This window comes from Prionailurus viverrinus, chromosome B3 (assembly GCF_022837055.1).
Source record: "Prionailurus viverrinus isolate Anna chromosome B3, UM_Priviv_1.0, whole genome shotgun sequence".
Taxonomy (NCBI): domain Eukaryota; kingdom Metazoa; phylum Chordata; class Mammalia; order Carnivora; family Felidae; genus Prionailurus; species Prionailurus viverrinus.
Genome location: NC_062566.1, coordinates 15674843 through 15695844, shown reverse-complemented (window position 1 = coordinate 15695844; position 21002 = coordinate 15674843). Strand labels below are relative to the sequence as shown.

General features: G+C 36.0%; 1 protein-coding gene across 7 annotated transcripts in view; it reads right to left on the bottom strand.

Annotated features, from left to right (window-relative positions):
• Positions 1 to 21002, bottom strand: part of TJP1 (tight junction protein 1) — a 255244-nt gene that overhangs the window by 42433 nt on the left and 191809 nt on the right. For all 7 annotated transcript variants that reach the window (XM_047862421.1, XM_047862418.1, XM_047862419.1 and 4 more), the window contains 5 exons: positions 20333 to 20435; positions 14909 to 15185; positions 11565 to 11668; positions 10564 to 10732; positions 9604 to 9751 (listed from right to left, as the gene is read on the bottom strand). In XM_047862421.1, the coding sequence (XP_047718377.1) occupies positions 9604 to 9751; positions 10564 to 10732; positions 11565 to 11668; positions 14909 to 15185; positions 20333 to 20435 (801 nt within the window). The remainder of the gene's footprint in view (positions 1 to 9603; positions 9752 to 10563; positions 10733 to 11564; positions 11669 to 14908; positions 15186 to 20332; positions 20436 to 21002) is intronic.

Here is a 21002-nt window from a genome sequence, read left to right as displayed (position 1 = left end):
CTCATCAAAAGAATAAGCTGGAAGGATGGTCACATTGTATTGTTAAGTAAAATTAGCTAGCTAGAAAATAATGTGTAGAGTGTGACCTTCTTTAATTTTTAAAAACACAAACTCTATATGATGCTAAATAAATTATGCAGAAATATGGAGAAAAGCTTAATTCAAGAGGAGTGGGAAGTAGGTGAGGTAGAATAGACCTATTTTACTTGTTCTAATTAAGCATACATTACAGAGAGTCAGGCGTGGGGCTCGAACCCAAGGACCAGGAGATCATGACCTGAGCCAAAGTTGGACGCCTAACCAACTAAGCAACCCAGATACCCCAATTTTTAAATGCAATTAAGTCTAACTTTAAACAAAGAATCTGGTTCTGTTAATGCATACTATTAGCAGTCTCTTATGAAGAAAATGTTTTTTACCTGTTACCCTTCTGAAAGGATAAAACATAAGCACTTTTCACAGTTTCTATTTTCATAGTCAATTATTCTGTGGGGGTGTACTTTTAGTTTTAAATTACTATGAGCTGCATGGAGGTAAACAGTCTTTTAGGCAAAACTATAAAAGTCAAGGTATTTTGAAATCATAAAAGGTCAAAATTTTTAGCCACAGCTTAGGTAATAAAATCTCACAATTAATCCAAGAATAAATAAGCACAATTAAGCTTTATCCCCAAAGTGCTCTAGGTACCTCAGAATTTAAAGGGCCGTACAAAACAGAAGATTCCCCTTACATTCTTTGCATAAAATATGCAAATTATGTTATAAATATATACATTTTAAAGAAAAAGAATGAGATTAAAGAATGCATAATTTTAATAGTTCTATAGACTTACTGCTCTGTAACAAGCAAACTTTAAATTGCTTTAAAAAGATCTAAAAACATTTACAATTGAGATTTTATTTCTTCGAACTTAAACTTTCTAAATTTAAAAAGACTGATACTAATGATAACTCCCATCCTGACTGAGTTATAACCTTCTGATGGAAACCTCCTCCATGATGATAACTAGAAGGGTGTCATTTGTTGTGCTCTTGCCCCATCACATAAAACTGCTAGCATTTTCATCTTGCCTAATTTCCATACTGTACTGACCACCACCTTTATTTTTCCTCTAACACAACTGTTATGAATTAAATAACATTTCAGATAGATAGAATTCATATTCTATTAAATTTTTCATAACAACTAATACTTGGAGAATCACTGTTCTTTTTAGTGCATTTCTGTTATCTACCAAAAGATGGAGGCATTATTCAATAATACATGCAGAGTAGGAGCAGCACTGTTAGCAGGATTATAAAGCAAATCATCTGTTAACTGTAAATTTTCTATAATTTGTATTAAATAAAGTGAGATAAAATCAATTAACACATTTTACTTATTAACCCATTACATCCAAATATTATTTCATTATGTAATTCAACATAAATTATTAGAGGTAATTTACATCTTTTTTTGTCATTAAAAACCAATGTGTTATTTCAAACTTAACAATAGATCTCAATTTGGACTGGCCACATTTCAAATGCTCAGTAGCCACATGTGGCTAGCAGCAACGACACTGGGCAATGCAGACGCATGGTTATGGTACAGAATCATCAAATTTTCCAATCATTTGAAAAGTTCTATTATGAGATGTGACCACTAAGTCTATTGCAAGACAAAAACCAAATTTAGACACCCCAGATTAGTTTACAATCAGTGGCAGTTATTGAAAGAAACTGGTAAAGCTGTGACAATTAAAAGAAAATATACTTTCCTCAAATCTTCCATACAGGACACTACCATGGCTCTGAAATGGTATCTAAGCTTTATAAAACTTTTTTTTTTTTTTTTGCTATTATGAGGAAGGCTATCTTTATACAAAAAACATTTTTGCCCTGAGTCAGAGTCATGTTTATCTACACACTGGCTCCAAGTAGCCTAGACAGACATTTCAACATTCTACCTTAAGATCCTTTTTTTAAATTTTTTTTTTTAATGTTTATTTATTTGTGAGAGAAAGAGAGAGACAGAGCACGAGCAGGGAAGGGTCAGAGACAGAGGGAGATACAGAATTTGAAGCAGGCTCCAGGCTCCAAGCAGTCAGCACAGAGTCCGACGCGGGGCTTGAACTCACAAACCCACAAACCGTGAGATCATGACCTGAGCCGAAGTCAGATGCTTAACCGACTGAGCCACCCAGGCGCCCCTGGACCTCAAGATCCTCTTAAGAGCATTTTTGTTTTCTCCTGGAGGGTAGGATATGGGGTTTATTTTCTGGATTTTTCATTTGTACATCAATCTAATGGTAGTGATCCACTGGTCTAGAAATTTTGGGTTGATTTAAAAACCCTACAGAAGACAGCTGTTAGACAAAGTGAAACAGTCTCTGAAGAGCTTTTACAGTTCACGTAAATGAACTCATTGTAAACAGAGCCTTCTTTAAGTCTTACCCAGTTAACTGTGTAAATAGGGTGGCAGACTAACACTGTCAGATCAGCAAGGAGCAACAACTTGTTTTAAGTGAAAAACTTCAGGTGTAAAATCACAACTGTTAAGGCCTATGGGCAGAGGGCAGAGGACAGGCAGCTTGGTCAGGGGCTCCCCCTGTGGGTTCTGGGGTGTGTCTCCTCAGCAGGCCCCTCCAGCACATAGCAGTCAGCAGTTTCCCCCAGTGACTCCCTAGGATAGTTGTGTGCAAGGTCTCTATCTAATAAGACACTTGCCCATGAACTCCTTTTCCAAACATTTTGGAGGGAAAACTTCCTGCCAAGTTCTTCTGAGAACACACCACAGCCAAATTCTCTGCCATTCAGTAAGCCATGAGCGTGCCCTCTCCAAGCAGGCTGGCTCTCACCCTAGGGATGGGTGGGGGAGCCTCTTCCTTGGGCACTCCATATCAGCACCAGGGGTAGTGGCTGCTCCTCATACCCGATTCTGATATTTAGAGTTCTCTCAGCTTCTTACTAGCTAATCCTTTGTTACTCCAATCTTTTTCTATTTAATCTATTTACATTAAACTTGCTAGGTTCACTCCAAGCTTGACTTGCTGTCTTGATTGGACCCTGTCTGACAAAACATGCCAGATGGCCCATTCTTCATGAAGCTTTCTTTCATACTTCTGGCTCCCAAACACCTTCCCAAATGACTGTTCAGTAATGCCTTATTTTAAAAATGACCTTAATATAGGAAATAAACTTAAGGGTGAACAGTCACTCCAGTAAAACATCCTTTTATCACACCAATTCCAAATTCCCATTACATACTAAATGACTCATCCTAAAAAATGAAGTTATACTTTCTTTTCAGAAACTCATTTATTGCATAAAGGGAGGCAAGACCTTCAGAACTTAGGATGAAAACAAAAACTAGGTACTAATTCCTTTAGAGGCTACTGGACTATCTCAGCCATAATTAACAATAAAGACATGTTAAGAAACTAACCTAACCATACCCCACAGTTTTTCTCCATTGACAGAATAGGTCAGCATGGAGGGTTGGAAGACACCTGAGAAAGAAAAACTAAAGGCACACTCAAATCATTCTATTTAGAATGCTGCAACCACTGTTAATTTTCTAAATTTTATATGGAAACAAATAGGTATTTATACATTGCAGTTCCTCCTTCATAGCAATAAAAAAAAATTAATGATCTCTCTCTGCATGGCACATACAGAATTCTAGGGATGACAAAGGCAGAGAGATGCAGAGAAGAGACTCTAAGCTGGTCCTGGAATACAGAAATTAAGGGTAGTATGCCGAGAAATAGTTACTTTATACCAATTTTGCCATATTTATAAGCTAATTTCCCACAACTTAAGTTTATTCTTTACACACTATAATCTATTTTCTAGAAATACATGTGTGTGTGTGTATATGCTTTTGAAGAAAATCTGAGTATCTATATTGCTCATTTTGGCAAATGGCTTTTAGGTAATAATCCAGATACTTATTTTTATAAAGTTTATCATTTTGTACAGAGTTTCTCTCCCATCTTACATGTTCATTATTATGATGATGACTAACCTAGTGCATCTGATTTCAGACAGTATGATTTTTGCAGAAATGTGTAATTTTTAATAATGAGAAAGACTAAGAAAGAGCTTTTTAAAATTTAAGGATAGCTTTGTTAGGCCATCTTTGGTGGTATAATGATTATCAGGTACTTAGATTAATATTTAGAGTCAAACAATCTTCTGACTGAGTGGAATGTCTGGTTGATTTATAACAAGGGATCAATGTTGCGACACTCTCTTCATTTTTTACTAAGGTTCTCTCCCAAGGACAAGAGAAGATCGTTATCTGGAAGTAAGATTTTTCATTCATTTACTATTTTTAATATGTTACCAAGTGGAGAGTCTATTTTTAAATATCATATTTTATGTTTTATATTGTACTTGTGTAAGAGCTGATGAACAAAATTCATACTTTTACTTTTAAAATTGTGGGATAAAGTATAATATTTAAGCTTGCTTTTATGCCATTAGATTCATATTCTCTTAGGAGTTAAAATTATTCAGCAATCATTGAGCACACATATTATTACACTTGGGTTGCTAGTTAATTACTAGAGAAGTGCATCAACTATGGTCTTCCCTTGGCCTGGCCTCCTTAGAAAGCATATCAAAAACAAAACCTCAGATTGGAATTTTAACCTGGTAACCTAAAATTCCCAAGGACTGAAAACAAGTTGGCTCTTATTTAAGTAACAGAAATTCAGGATGGGTCATCAATATTCCACTCATTTCGAAACATTAGACAAAGAATCTCAGCAAAAAAACAAAAAAACAAAAAAACAAAAAAAAACCCAAAACCAATTCAAGTAATAAACAACTTCTTAAAAAACTTTCACATTTTCTCTCATGAAACAATTTTTTCCAAAACAGAAGAAAATACTTCTTAGAACTCCAATCACTGTCTCCTTTACTCTTGTGATCCAGCATCCAGCTGTTATTCCAACAAGTTGAGAAACGGCACGTTATTTCTTATTCTACAATAATCTTCATCTGGAGGGCTCTTTCTTACTCATTTCAAGATGAGGTCACTTTAGAGAAGCCTTCTTCTCTGATCATGTTATCTAATATTGTCCCCTCCGCCTTCACTATCGTACTACCCTCATTTTTTCTTTATAGTACTTACCATTAATGGAATAATTTCCATTAGTCTGATGGAAAGTGAAATGTATTTTTCAAACTTACTTATCTGCTTTTTTCACTCTGATATAAGCCTAAAGCTCTAGGACAGCAGGGATCTTGCCTAGTTTGTTGAGGGAAAATTTATAACCATATACTGATAACATATACATGGTATCAATAAATATATAATATGGTAAGAATCAGCAGGATAATGTCAAAATTACTGGCAAAAAAAAAGATCTTTCAACATTCACTCTATTGTAGAAAGTTCACTGTGCTGCATCAACTCACAACCAACTCCCTTAGTCCAGCTGGAAGGCATAGAATCCACGGGAAAGAAGTGATCAATTAATTTCATTGAGATACTTCAAGAATTATCTTTCTACCTGGCCCTTCCTATCTTTCACAGAGGAGAACCCAAAAACAAACAAATAAACATGAAGGACTTCAAATGAAAAATAAAGCAGTACTTATACCAAATTAATTGCCAATATTATCACATGTAAATCTTGTCCTGAATAAAGCATCTATTAAATTGGAGATAATAAAACGTTTTTAAAGAACTAAAACCAAAGATCAGAAAACAAAATCCGAAATTCGCTAATCAGAAAATGGGCACTTCTCCACATTTTACAATAGTAAAAAAGAAAATGTACAACTGATACATGTAAATGTCTCAATAATTTTTAGCCAACTGGCAAAGTTCCAGAGAACCAAGCAGTATCTGAAAGAGACTATATATTCTAGAATTAAAGAATATTTACAGTCCTCTAGAATCAAATAATTATGGAAGATAATGGAAAATGTAAAATATGTAAAGAAAAAAAGATCTTTAAAAGTCAATACTTCTCTAAGGTATTTAAGCGGATACATTATATGCCCTATTTGCATAGGTATCAGGATTTATTGGCACTCATGGAGAAACAGATCATGAGCTCAATTCAACCCTGTATAGTCAAAGGCTGACAGAAAAGGTGGACTGTATAGGTAAAAGGTTTTTATCCCAAATATATCAGCTTAATGGGGCTCAACACTTGGATTTGTCTACAAATTTCTCATTTGTAAAATTCAATTTTACTATCACATATTTACTATATCATAACCCATTATCAATACTGATACCACTAACTTTCAGAATTTAGGGGGAGCATTTTCTCTCAGGAGAAATAATGAATAAAGAGAATATTTGAAAATTTTATAAAGTTTCAATCTTTTTAAGACACTGCTTGCAAGTACCTCAAAAGCAACCATTTTTATAAAATGAATATGCTAAATATAAATTAAACCTTTTCTATTTGTTATAATACATTCCCTAAAAACTTTAGACAACTTAGGCCTTAAATAAACTTAGTTTATGGAATGACTGAGTCTAATATAAAACATAATCTTTATAATCCAAATGTTCCACAATTCAACATTATTTTAATTAGTCTCAGCTTTTACTACAGAATTTTTTCAATACTGAACCTGCTTATGATAATCAGTAGCACCACAGTCACCTTTATTATAAAGCTGATAGAACAGAACAAAAAAGGTAAACATATGTTGTCACTCTAGGGAGAAAAGTCATAAAATGGATTGGTGTAATTAAATGTTAGTAGGGACAGTAAACTATATGACCAAAGAGAGGCTTAGAACATACCCTGCAAGTCAAATACTCAGTTATGTAGGGACCACAGTGAGATCAGCGAAAAGAATCTTCTCTGTGAGAGCTACCTTGTGAGCATGAAACAGTGGCACAAGTTTTGGGCTCTCTCAGTATCCCGAGTTCCTAGAACAAGTCTTGGCCCAGAAGGGGCTCTGAAACATCACTGAATAAAATATAAAACAAACCTGGCAACACGCATCAAGATGTAAGAAAATCACTGTAGTAATTCTCTCTCTATAATTTTTTAGTTCAATAACGCCTATTTTAACATTCTAGACCAGGGATTGGCAAACGTTTTCCTTATATGACTCTGTGAGCCATACAGTCTCTCTTGCAACTTCTCAATTATGCCATTATAGGATTGGTTCCAATAAAACTTTATTTGCAAAATCAAGCAGCAGGTTGTATTTGGCCTGCAAGTTGTAGTGTGCCAACCCCTGTTCTGGATAACAGTAAGGGTGCATTGCTCATCTACTTATGAAGAAACAAGCTAATGGGCTTTTCTCAAGAGCTCTGTCCACAATGTTTGCTCTCTCAGAAAAGAACATCACACAGAACTCAAGTAGGTCATGAGAATAATGGAATACAGAACCCATGGTGTTTTTACTAGAATTTTACTTTTAAAGAACACCTAAACTGTTTCTCAAAACACAGGATAATCCTCCACAACTCCACAGTTATTTGTATTTTAACATGAACTTTAGGAGAAAAAATGAAATCTTTAAGCAACTGGTACTATTGTACATCTTGAATGTGTGAAGGTCACTGAATTTTCAGAAATTAAATTCTTAGCACAAGAATTTGGAAATAATCTGAAGACTTCTGGCCTTCTGTATGTGAAGTACTATCTTTTCTTTAGTATGTACCACATGTCCTAACCAGAAGTTCCCAAATTTGGTAGTGCACAGTAGAGGATGATATCAGAAACCTAAAAACAAACAAACAAACAAACTGTATTCTCCACCTCCACCTGAGAACAGAGCCTAGGATTCTGTATTTTTAAAAGATCTCATATAACTCGTGTGACCCATAAGGATACCTGAGGTTCCCAATTAAAACACCTCAACGTAATTTTATATTAAAATGTTTAAAAAAACAAAACAAAACAAACCTCTTTAACTTTTAAGTTACGAATGCCAAGTGTTTAGGAAATCTAAATGAAAAAAAGTCAGCATCAAAAAAACTTTTTAAGATTTAGAATTTGCTCACAAAAAAAACTAACAGCCAAAATGTAGATGATTCTTTTTTTTTTTTAAGGAAAATCATATCCAAATTTCTTGACACCAGCATGGTTTCTAGGTGAGAGAAATGTGTTAAAATTATAGCTACTCCCATGAATCATCCAAGGGTGTGATTTATATCACAGTGTGTGTGTGTGTGGTTGCAGCGATCCTTTCCCAGGTAACATCTATGCTATGTCAAGAAGAGTTTTAGAACTAATATATTAACTTGAAGCAGTTAAAAATAACAATCAGTTGTATCAGTTATAAGATAAGCCAGGATGGCATATAATGTACTATAATATTTTTTAAAAAAATCATTATGGGCGCCTGGGTGGCTCAGTTGGTTAAGCATCCAACTTCGACTCAGGTCATGAGCTCACAGTTCGTGGGTTCGAGCCGCGCGTCGGGCTCTGTGCTGACAGCTCAGACCCTGGAGCCTGCTTCAGGTTTTGTGTCTCCCTCTCTCTCTGCCTCTCCCATGCTTGTGCTCTGTGTCTCTCTCTCTCAAAAATAAACATTAAAATAAGTAAGTAAATAAATAATTATTACAACCTTAAAATAAAGATCAGAGTTAATATAATTTATAAAACTAAAATTTGAAATTTAAAGAGAATTCGCTTCATAAATCTCTAAAACCAGCAGTGAAAAATAATGATCATTATGGTTTTTAAAGATCTTCAAAAAAGTTTTCTTCTGGCTACACACTCCTCCTTTCTCTGGTTACTTCTTCCTTGCCTCCTCACCTTCCTCAAAGAATATACTGCCTCCAGTCTAATATCTTGGCTTTCCCTCCACATTGTTTTTCTTAGTAACTTTAATGACTTCTATGGCTTGAGCTAACACCGCCATGCAAGTAAGTCCCAAATTAATCTCTAACCCTAAAATGTTCAGCTCAAATTTTCAAGTGCCTCCAGAAGATCTTCATATGGATTATTACAGAACCATAAATCAGTTGGTGGCCTACAGAGCCCTGGGAATATCCACAAATTTTATGTAAAATGCCAAATGTTTATGTGTACATGTGTACTATTCTAGAAATAAGGGTCATAATTTTCAGATTCTCAACTGTATATGCAACCCCAAAGACCATGTAAACTCAGGTAAGTCACATACTACTAACATACCAGACTCTTTGGCATAAATACCAGACTGTTTTTTTAAGAGGGAAAACAAAGTCCGGGTTAAAGTGTCTAGGAAAGGGCTGCTAATATGTTTAACTTTCCCAAGCAGTATATTCTTTTAGCTGGCTAGCATCTTCTTATGCAGTAGGGATCAGCAAACTGCAGCTGTATGGCCAAGTGTTTTTCATCAAGTTTTATTGGAACACTACCCTGTCTGTTCATTTACATATTATCTACAGTTACACTTCTGTGCTACAGAGTAGTGATAAGAAATTATATGGCTTACATACTTAAAATATTTACCACTTCACCCTTTAGGAAGATTAACTGACCTATGTTTTTCTAGGTAATCCCTAAATTAATTAAAAAAAAAAAACCAAAAACTTCCAACCTAATCTTAATAAAAGAAAATCTATCTTCTAGTTTTATTTGTAAGCAATACCAGAAACATGTATCAAGCACACGTAACTATTTTAACAACAGAGTGTGATTACCTGCCACTGCTGGGCTGCTGTGGAGAGTGTCTGGAATGATCAGAAGGCTCTGACCGTTGGTCAGGTGATCGTGACCGGCTGTGGCGGGGAGGTCTGTCATGTGATCGACCAGAATGATCTGATGCCAGTGACTGAATTTCTGAAATGTCTGTTAAGTAAAAGGGTGCTTTTTATTTTCCCATGAAATGATCATAGTAAAATAATGTAAAATGTAAGATACTCCAATGATAATTAATATAAGCTACTAAATATAATTTCATATAAAATGGTTGATTTAAGCATTAACTTCATCAACCACTGATTAATAATGGTGAGCTGCCTACAAAACAAAAAGGATAGTGAAAACATGGATGTGGACCTCGAAGGCATATGGTAAATAAGTCAGAGAAAGACAAAAAAAAACAGAAAACAACCCACAAAAAGCAAAAATACAAACCCACACAACCACCAAACTCACAGAAAAAGAAATCAGATTTGTGGTTACCAGAGAGGGTGGGGGGAGGGGCAAAAGGAAACTGGAGGAAGGTCCAGACTTTCAGTTATAAAATAAATGAGCACCAGGGAAGAAATGTACAATAGATGATAATAGCTAACACTGCTATAGGATATATGAAGTTAAGAGACTAGATCCTAAGAGTTCTCATCACATGGAAAAATCTTTTTTTTTTTCTTTTATCTACAGGAGAAGATAAAAGATGTTAACTAAACATATTGTGGTGATCATTTCACAACAGATGTAAATCAAACCATCATGCTGTGTACCTTAAACTTCCACATTTCTCAATAAAACTAGGAAAAGTGTAATTAAAATTAAGCCCTCCACTCCCAGTATATATATTTGTAATTCTTAGGTTCTGAAGGTGTCTGGCTTGTAGAAAATTATTTCATTCAAACATATCAAATCTTCCTACTACTTTAACAGGTTACTTAAAGGGATTCTCCAAACAGAACTATACTCACCATCTCTCTCAGAGGCATTAGCAGAATGGATACTGTCAGAAAGATCAGGGACATTCAACAGGGTAGCTCGTTCATCTCTCTGAACTACCATTTTTAACTTGCCTTTAGACCTTTCTATCAATGTCTTTGCATCTGTCAGTGACATATTTTCTGTCACGGTACCATTTATCTGCAACAGAAAAAAAAAACCTCTAAGTTGAAAGTAAATGATAAAAATACAAATGTTAACTTAATATTATGAAACAGGAATATTTAAATTACTCCTTGGCTTGCTGTAAGAACCAAAATTAGTCCTTTCATAATATCAAAGTACTCCTCTTTCCTGAAATAAAATCTTTACTACACTGTTGCTATGTCAGAAAACCCGAATTAGTATCTCTGAGCCAATCCCCAAAAGCCTGTCACTTTCTATTACTTACAAGCAAACAAACAAAACAAACATTTTTTTTTAAATTTTTTTTTCAACGTTTTTTATTTATTTTGGGACAGAGAGAGACAGAGCATGAACGGGGGAGGGGCAGAGAGAGAGGGAGACACAGAATCGGAAACAGGATCCAGGCTCCGAGCCATCAGCCCAGAGCCCGACGCGGGGCTCGAACTCATGGACCGCGAGATCGTGACCTGGCTGAAGTCGGACGCTTAACCGACTGCGCCACCCAGGCGCCCCCAAAACAAACATTTTAATAATAGAGTAGTTATCAAAACCACTTATTGTGTAAGACTAGACATATCTACCTACAAAGTAGTTCCTAGCAGTGAAGGATATTCATTTGTAATGATTAATTTGCTCAGAATGACTCCATGCCTAAAGAAAAATATCAGTGTTGACACACAATAACGGACAATCCATTTTTGTCCATTAAAAATGACAAACTATCCAGTGCCCCAAACATTGATTTTTAATTTTGGCAAAATTGCTTCAAACATGAACAGAAACTATATGGTTACACTAGAATTTGTTTTCTACTTCAGTTCATTAAAATGTAAGAATATGACTATACCTTTAATACAACATCGCCTTCTTGAATATTGCCATCTCTTGCTGCCAAACTATCTTGTGAAATTTCCTTCACAAATATATGACTGGCCAATCGAAGACCATATTCTGAAATAACATATTTAAATGTCTTTAGCGTAAACCACACACTTTAAAAGTATAATAATCATCACCACACTGAGTTTTTAAGTACGATCAACAGCAAGAAATTATTCTTGGTCACCCTGCAAAGATGTCATTTCCTCTAATCATCAAAAAGTGTGCACTGCCAATGTGAAAGTAAAGAAAGTCTATGATCCAAGCAGAAGACTGACATACTTATTCCAATTTTTACTCAGAAAGGGGAAAGGAAGAAAAAAAAAAAAACCCAAGCCTGAAGAGAAGACCATTTCTTCCTATGTTGTATTAAACTAGCTTCTCAGAAGGTTTAATGAATACACTTCTAAAAAGTGAACTGCTTGAGGTTGGAAAAACTCTGGAAAGGTTGACAATTTTAATGACGACTTGTATTACTAAGCATACACTGTTTTGTTTTCCCCAATTTCCCAGAGCAAAAGTTTTTCTGATTCTACACACCTCTAACCATGGAGAGAGACATGCAGAACATTACTATATACATTCTGTGTTGGTGCGAACAAAGGCTTCAACTAGCTGTGCAGATACAGGCAGGAGTTAAAAAGGCCAGTCCTTTCCTTTTAACAACCAACCAGGTATCCAAATGTGAGGCAACATTAATTTTATCTGTGGATGAGGAAATGGTCAAAATTGAGGAAAGTACCAGGAGAGTCTAGAAAACTGTCCAGGGACCTGCAAAACCGCAGAATTCTGTGTGTTTGTAAACCAGAACAATGACAAGAGCACATCAATAGGAAAAGGAACACTCCTGGCTCTGTCAGGAGAGAGGAAAGGACTCTGCATCTTACTGCATTAAAAAAAAGGTGGGGGCAGGGGGGACAAAAACAAAAAACCCTAAATTGCAGCTTAACTTAAGGCAAATACACACAGAGTGCTCAAACAGGAAAAGAATCAGGGTGAAAAGAGAAAATGACTTTTCAGGGGATCTAGGCAGTCAAATATATGTGCTTGAGAAATGGTTGTTATATCACAGAAGAATATAGTACAAATGACAAAAATGTCCTTATTCAAGATTAAAAAGTTATAAATAATCAATACAGAGATTGCTTCAAAGTAATCCTCACATATTCATCAACTCCAAGTGTTTCCTTGGGTAAATATTAACTATACACCAGGCACTATGGCTAAAAAGCAGCGAATGAGACAGAGGCCCTACACTCTGGCAACAGTCAGTAGGGGCAAATGTAAGTGTGAGGAAGAGTTCATACAAAGGCAATATAGGATTCAGTGTCCAGTACAGAGCCAGAGAGGAAGAAATACTAAAGCAGAAATACTACTAAACCAGAAGGATTAGGGTACACCTGTGAATGTGTATGCGGGGTGGGAGGTGGTAGAGACAGAATGGTTACAAACAAATGTCCCAAAAGGTATGAAGGAACAGTCATAACTGTTAGGGTAGCTAGGACTGAGGAGTAACTAAGAGAGATGCGAAAGAATAACAAATGTCACAGAAGATCCTTTAACTCTATGAAGGTGTCTGCAGAATTGACTGGAAGGGATCCAGAGACTAGTTTCTGAGACTCATTATGTCCACTTAAGAGAGGATAGTTATTCACCGCACCAAAAAAAAAAAAAAAAAAGTAACTCTGAGGTAACTAAGTAAATACATGTCAATGCACGTAAATGCCCGATGTCATAAACTTGACTGTGATCATTTTATAATGTATACATGTATCAAATCATGTTATATACCTTAAATATATATAACTTTATGTATTTATATATAATGTAAATTACACCTCAATAAAGCTGAAAGAAAAAAAGATTACAGTAGCATGGATGAGGGAGGTGGTGGTGATAGTGGAGAAAGGCAGAAGTGGGAGGTTATTTAAGAATGGTATTGAGGAAGTTACGATATATTAACTGGGTACTGGGAAGTGAGGAAAAAAGAGATGTCAAGGATAAGTACAATGTTTTCCATAACTGGCATGAGAAACTGGGTAGATGAGAATATATCTAATGAGCAACTTCATAAGAAAACACAAAAATTTTATGAGGAAGGTAGGAGTTTTGCTTGAGGTGTGTTAAGTCTGAGGGAGCTACGTGAAATACTGAAGTCAATATGCCTAACAGCTGGCACGCACAACTACACAGACTTGGGCTGGAGAAATAAGTTTTGCCATCAGCAGCAGCTAACTGAGACAATGAGCAGATGCAATTGCCTAAAGAGGTTATGTTGAGGGGAAAAAAGAGATTCTAGAGTAGAAATCTATGGAAGATTAAAGGGTAGGATGAGAAGGAGCCTGCAAAGGATACGTAAGGGGGTGAGAGATCCAAAAGAACACAGTATTACTGAAGCCAAGAGAAGACGTTATTTCAAAATATAGGAAGTGGTTAACACTATGGAAAATGGTACTGAAAAGGCAAGTAAAATAAAGACTGAAAATTTCTACTGGGTTTATTTAGTTTTAACAGCTTTGGGAGCAAGGTGTAACAGATACCAGGTCAGAGAGTGTTGACGAATGAGTGGCAAAATGAAGTAGAAACAGCAAGGGTAGACAGTTTGAGATGTCCACCACAGAGTGGGGTGGGGAGCAAGAACTAGAAAAAAGGTCTGTCAGGTGCTGGTATAGCAGATCAAAGCAAGCCTACATGATATTCTTAGTAGAACACCTTTTCACCAAAATGATCAGTCACAGATGCTTGCCTGCATTTGAGAGACATGTCCACAGGACGAGGTCACAATCGCATTCATTCTTATCAAATTTGATTAAGTAAGGAGAAGCGGCTAGCTTCAGTTTAAAGAAGTCCTGCATTATAGAGAAATGCCCTATCAGGGGTTCCTTCCCCTTAATCTCTTCATTTAAAAAGAAGTCTGCCCCCCTTCCCAAAAAGCCCCAAGATTTCTTCCAATGGTTATGCTACTACTGATCCCAACAGCTAAGTAAAACACTGAAATTCAGCTTGGTACTGGTGTGACATTTGTTAGCATAATTTGTATTTGGCTATTCTAACCACAATAAGAAATTCAAAATCCCAACTACTGGACAATTTATTTGAAGTATGATCTGCGGCACCAAATTAATTCATGAAGAGAAAAGTAGATGATCCCTGAAGCCTGCTATAACGGGATAGGACTTATGGCAACAGGACACAACAATGAAGATAACAAAAGACAACAAAAACGAGGATAGGAAAGGGCAGCAATTTCACTCATCAAAATTAGTGTTAGCATTTTCATGTGAAAATGATAAACAAGTTGGTAGAGAATACCTTCATTTTTCCGGGATTTCACCAATGTGACTTTGGTGGGTTTGGCAGGCTGACTGGAAGCCACAGATCGCCTATCAGACCGTGGGGACAAACTCCTCTCTCTGCTTGCACTTCTATCCCTTGCCCAACTCTTCTCACTCCTTCTACTGACCAGACCTCCACGGCTGCTTCTTGGATCATGGACCTCCTCATCATAACTATCATCTTCTTTTTCAGATACAGGTTCAGGATCAGGACGACTAACTGGTATCTGAACTTTCTTCTTCCTCCTAATGGTCTACAAATAAAGATTACAAAAAAAGCTGATTGATTTCTACACACACTTTTAGTTCTTAAGAGAAAGGAAAATTATGTTTTTCTGGTCCTATGTCAAATAAATTATGAATCAGAGAGACAAAATACACAAAAAATTGTAAGAAATTACTAGAGAATACATTTCCATAATGGTTACGTTTTCTGCTCTCTTGACAAACACATCTGTTTAAGAACCAAATTTGGAATAGTGAGCCTAATAAAGTCCTTAGTTACTTAATTTAGAAAGATTGTTTAGGTGTAATAATCACAAGCTTGAAGAGAAACTAGTAATTGTTAGTGATTTGGATAAAGGATGGGGCAGTGTACTCTAATACCATCAAATACATCGTTAGTTGCTACCAAGACCATCGCAAACTTGTAAGCCCAACTTGACTCCTTGAAATTTTCAGAATCCATCAGTATCAAGGCCCACAACTATCCTACTAAAACTCTTAATGGATAAATTTACTGTACCTCCTCCACATTAACATTCAACTTCTTAAGTTGGAGCTAATACTTTACCAATATAAACTGTTCAGTTTCTGTATCTCTCTAATTTCTATTGTTGGTATAAATCCCTTCTTCTGGCTTTCTTTCCTCAATGACTGCTATGTGGTTCAATTTTCCCTGGCCATTTATTTCCTTTACTTTCTGCAAGTTCAAGATCTATAAGCATTACCTTCTGATTGTGTGGCCTCTTAATCCCTGGACTGCACTTGACTGTCTCATTCTGGTACAGCCTCAATCTCATCAGAGATCTGCAAGATCTTTTTGGGGAACACTCCTTGATCTACTGAAACTTTTCTATGCCCATCTTTTTTATGATTCCGCCATTTTCTGTTCTCTCAGTCCACCAATTCTTTCCTGGTTTCACTTGTGCTGCTCCCAAGTTTGTGTGAGACGTCATGCTGTGATATTTAAATAACTTTCTTGTGACCTCTCAATCACCTGCCATGACAAACTTCAGTCCTGTATTATCTTTACCTTCAGATGGCTGCATTTCCAAACTTTGCTGATTAGGTCCTCCATAAATTCATTTTACTTTACAGAATTCATTTGCTTGTCAGTAATCCTTTCCTCCACCTCTTGCCTCTCTATGGAATTTGCTAACACAGGTATTCCAAAACTATTCTTCAAGATCCCAATCACTCAGCCTGACCTACACAGCTCAGTGCCACTTCACATCCCCTATATTCCAGATGGTTTTCAATACCTTATTTGTTTAGTCTTCCTTCCTTCAGAGTCCAAAGACCAAGTCGAACCTCTTTCTGTACAAACGAAATTCTCCCAAATGAGTTCTTATTCTTATCCCTACCCACCTCCAAGACTGTCCTCATCAACAACACCCCCTCAGGGTACTTACAACTTTAATCTCTCCCTCAAATTTGTCCTCTACTACTAATCTGCTAATTAATCTTCTATTCCTCTGTCTTGCTATTCATTTCCAAGTTTTCTTATCTCCTCCCTTTCTTCAAAGGGCTGCTGTATCCTTAATAGTGCTTGTTACTGCCTACTACCACCAAGAGTCATCAGAGATGGCCCTTCTGAGGAAACAACACTGAAGCTGAAGCAGCAGCAAGATGCCTATATGTGGCAAGGTCAGACAGCCAATGCCCTGTTGTGAATGTAGAGAAGGCTGTCTGTCCTTCCACAGCTCAGGCCCTTAGCAAGTAACAGTTACTATAAACATTCCTACCCGACTCTCTGCATTTTAGTCTCACCTCTATTTCAATCTTCAACATACTGTTTTAGAAGCAATACTTTTGCTGTATTACTTTATATCTTCAATTCCTCCCTAGTTATGTACAAACAAAAACAAAGTAACCAGATGAACACTCTGAGCTTTCCATGTCTTCCCCCAAGAGAGTGCCTACCACTTCTCTGGAAATTTACTGTACCTGTAACGCCTCTCATTCTCAGATGTGCATTATGGTTATGATTGTGGGTACCCGTCTATCCTATTAAGATTCGAGTTGTTTAGAGAAGGTCCTTGCCATGCATTTAACTGTACATATAATGAAATATTTGCAACCAGTAAGTGCTTAACTTATTGAAAAATATCCAATCCTGTTACAATTCTCCGTTTATATTATCATTAATGGTTGTAAACTTACAAGAAGAGATTTAGAAGGTTTGGCAACTATCCTTGATTTTAACACTGAAAACTCTGAAACAAACTTAGGGGGAAATGCCTACTTCAAGACAGTTTAGCTGACATAAAGATTCAAATGTAAAATAAAGCAATGAATTCTATACAAGTACTAGCATAAAATATAGGTTATACACTTTTATAAGCCTGACACCAAAGGCAGAACCAACCAAGTGAACATCTGACAGACATGACAACATAAAAATGAAAACATTTCAATGTTGAAACAAAGTGATATAAAAACAAATCCCTCCAAAACAATCACCATAACAACCTACACTCAAAAAAAACAAATGGGTACACAATATATGCAGTATATATAACAAAAGGCTAATAATCCTAATATATACCACACCCTAGTACAACAATCATCACCATATAAATGCTAAGGAATAAGCAAAGAAGAAACATAAATGGGCAGTATGTACACTACAACATGACCAAACTCATTTGTACTGTAAAATAGTTCATTTGAAATACTACGTCAGTCTGTTTGGCAAATATTTAAAAAGTGTTGCTGAAATTGGACTCTCAATGCCCTATCATCTTTCTGAAGGGCTGATGATGCGTATATCATTCATGCCCTCTGACTGAGAAGCCACTCCCAAGAAGTTATTCCTAAAAAGTAACTGAACAAGTAGGCAGAAACACAATGATGTTCAACACAGTATTTTTTTTTTAATACTTGTGGAAACTGGACACTGAAATGCCCACCAATGAATGGGTTAGGTAAGCACGTACACACAGTGAAATGCTACATAACCACATGGAGATACACTGAAGTGCTCACAGACATTATCTCTAGGAGGTGTTTCTGCTCATACACTTCATAATGCTTTTTAAAGATGTTCAGAATTTTAGTAAAAATTATACACGCTCACTGTGTCATAAACTACTTCTAACTTCACTTATTGTTAAACTAAACTAAACCTATTTATGATAGTTATATTATCAAAGGACTTCTAACATTTTAGTTTAACAGAAAAGAAACAGTTTATTTAATACCCAGGGAGCTCTTGGTTAATGGAAAGAAAATCACATAAACAACCAACCACCTTAATGTAAGAATACAGGGAGGAAAACAGATCGGTAGATTGGGGAGGAAGGAAGAGGAGCTGATTATTCAGAAATGAAAAAAGCAAAATTAAACAAAGCAAAAACAATGTATATAATGACCTTGAGGTTCTGGTTCTGGCTGGGGATGCGTTAAGAGTTTAGAAAGACACCTCACAATGAAAGACCACATTGTAAGACACTGGGGTTTTATTCTGCCTCTCCAAGTCATGTAGCTAAGTACAATCAGAGCAAAATCCATCCTTGAGCTGCCCCAAATCCTTTTCCTATTTCAAATACACTACAGGTTTTGGACCTACTTCTCATAAAATGATTTCTATGGGGAGAAGTCTATAGTGCAGAAATACAACTTTCTTGGATGCATTATCAATGTGGAATATGTATATTGAATATTTTGCATGGTGAACAAAACAGCTCAACATTTCAGAGGAACAGAGCTTAAAACGTTGAGGTTACAGGTGAAGCTCACAACTCAGATACAGGAAGAAAACACCCAATTTACCTAAGGTGCTCACCTTTGAATATGCAGTTGAAAAATACTGAAAAATAGTAACAATGTTCAACATCAGCAGCTAAGGCAAGAATGCTAAAACTTACTCAATTTATAAAAATTAGCAATTTGCTTCTATAAATATTACAATCTCATGTTATAAAAACTTTAAAAACTCTACCACACGCTAGCCAGTAAGTACATGAACTGTGATTTAAAAATAACACTATAAGTGTAAAAATATGACTACAATGAAGTTGTGAAAATATATACCCAAAAGAAGATGTCTGTCATTTGGAATGCAGTAACTAAATAGTGGGTCTACTGCAATCTGAGAAAACTCTCACCTCATCAGCAAAGATACTGGTGCAGAAATAAACCATATGGCACAGCAGCCTAGACGATGGAAGAGGGCTTAGCAACTGTGAAGTGCACAGTCTCAGGGAATACACCTCCTAGCTCTCACCCAATCCCCAAAGTCAAAACAGGGCAGGCCTTCCCCTCACTTCCAGCCCTCTCCCTTCTGTTGGGTCCACTGTGGTTCTGAGTGTCTGCTGGGAAGTAGCAAAGTTCTCAACAGACAAGGCAGGACAATCCATCTAGCTGCCTACCCAGCCTCCTCCTCCTGTTCTTTATACCTGAACTAAGGGCTTAAAGCAGTGCCTTAATAAGTCCTTTCAGAGGCTAGATGGGCAGAATGGGGGAAGGAGCAAAGTGGGTAAAGTAGCTACTGTGTTCCTAAACATGGATATGATTTTAAACAGAACTGTTACATTAAATCTATGCTGTGCCACATCTGCTTAGTTTTAACTGTGATTTGAGACCAGTTATCAAGAGTTAACTGAACCTAAAAAAAAAAAAAAAAAGTGGACTTAGAGAAATAATGAAATAGAAGAAAGATTCTAGCTATATACTAAAACAGTAACATTAAAATGCACCCTCAACAACTCTACAAAGAAAATCTTACCACTTTCTCTCTCCTCAAACTGTATCACAGTAACAAGGAAAGTGGTTGATGATGTATGTGTTCAAGGGACAATGTAAAACTTGCCCATTAAACAAATCCTGTAACAGAAAACAGGGCTAAATATTTCAAACAGACTATATGCCAAGATTCAGTCTAACTTTAGAACTTAAAAGAGAAGGGAACATTAAGCCATAAAGAGGTGACCTTTCACCTTTCAATCACTGCCTTTCTTTTTCAATCGAAAAAAAATCCTAGTATCTAAACTTTGAGAAAATATATTTTCTGTGATAAAACATACCACCAGTATTAGAAGAAACACTTTTGTAAGCTAACTTTATAAGTACTGATCCAGTTTTCGTTTTCTTAAAGGGGAAAGAGGAATTCAAACACCAGAAACATTTCAATGATAAAATTGATACTCTTACTAAAGTAAAGGTAAAAGATACTTACAATTTTTGCATTCTTCCCACTTTTTCTTAGTTGCTGAACAGCAAAAGCATGTTCAACATTATCCATTGAAACTCCATTAACCATTGCAACTCGGTCATTTTCCCTAAGGAAAAAAAGGCCACCAAAATTACATATTAGAAAAAAACATACAGACAGGTTTATGAATATACTTTCAAGATGGATAGTTCCACAATTTTGTGGATACTTTCAGATAATGTTACAATAATGTCAAATGATTTACTTTCCCATCTCCTACAACATTTAGGAAGTCACTAATCACAGGTCATTAATGTTTTTTAAATCTTTTGTTTTTACATAAGAGTAAACAGGTACCACAATACAAAAATGATTTTTGGTAGTACAATTACAGGGCATAGCTGGAAAAGTTACTCCCTTTTAAAAAATAAAGTCCTTCTCAATCCAATTTTCTTTCAATCCTGATTATATGCTCACTTTTTGCTAGCTGGTAATCTTTTGCCTCTCTTTCTCTTGCTTATCTTAACTGAAAAAAAGGACAAGATTAAGGGTAAGAGGTTCCTGAAGGCTAAATTCCACGCCAAACTGCGTAGCAGGTTTTTTTTTCACCATTTTTATTTTTACAGTGACTAGCTTTCCGTTTATGATAGACATAAATGGCAATATATATTAAAGAATGCACTAGCGCTATGTG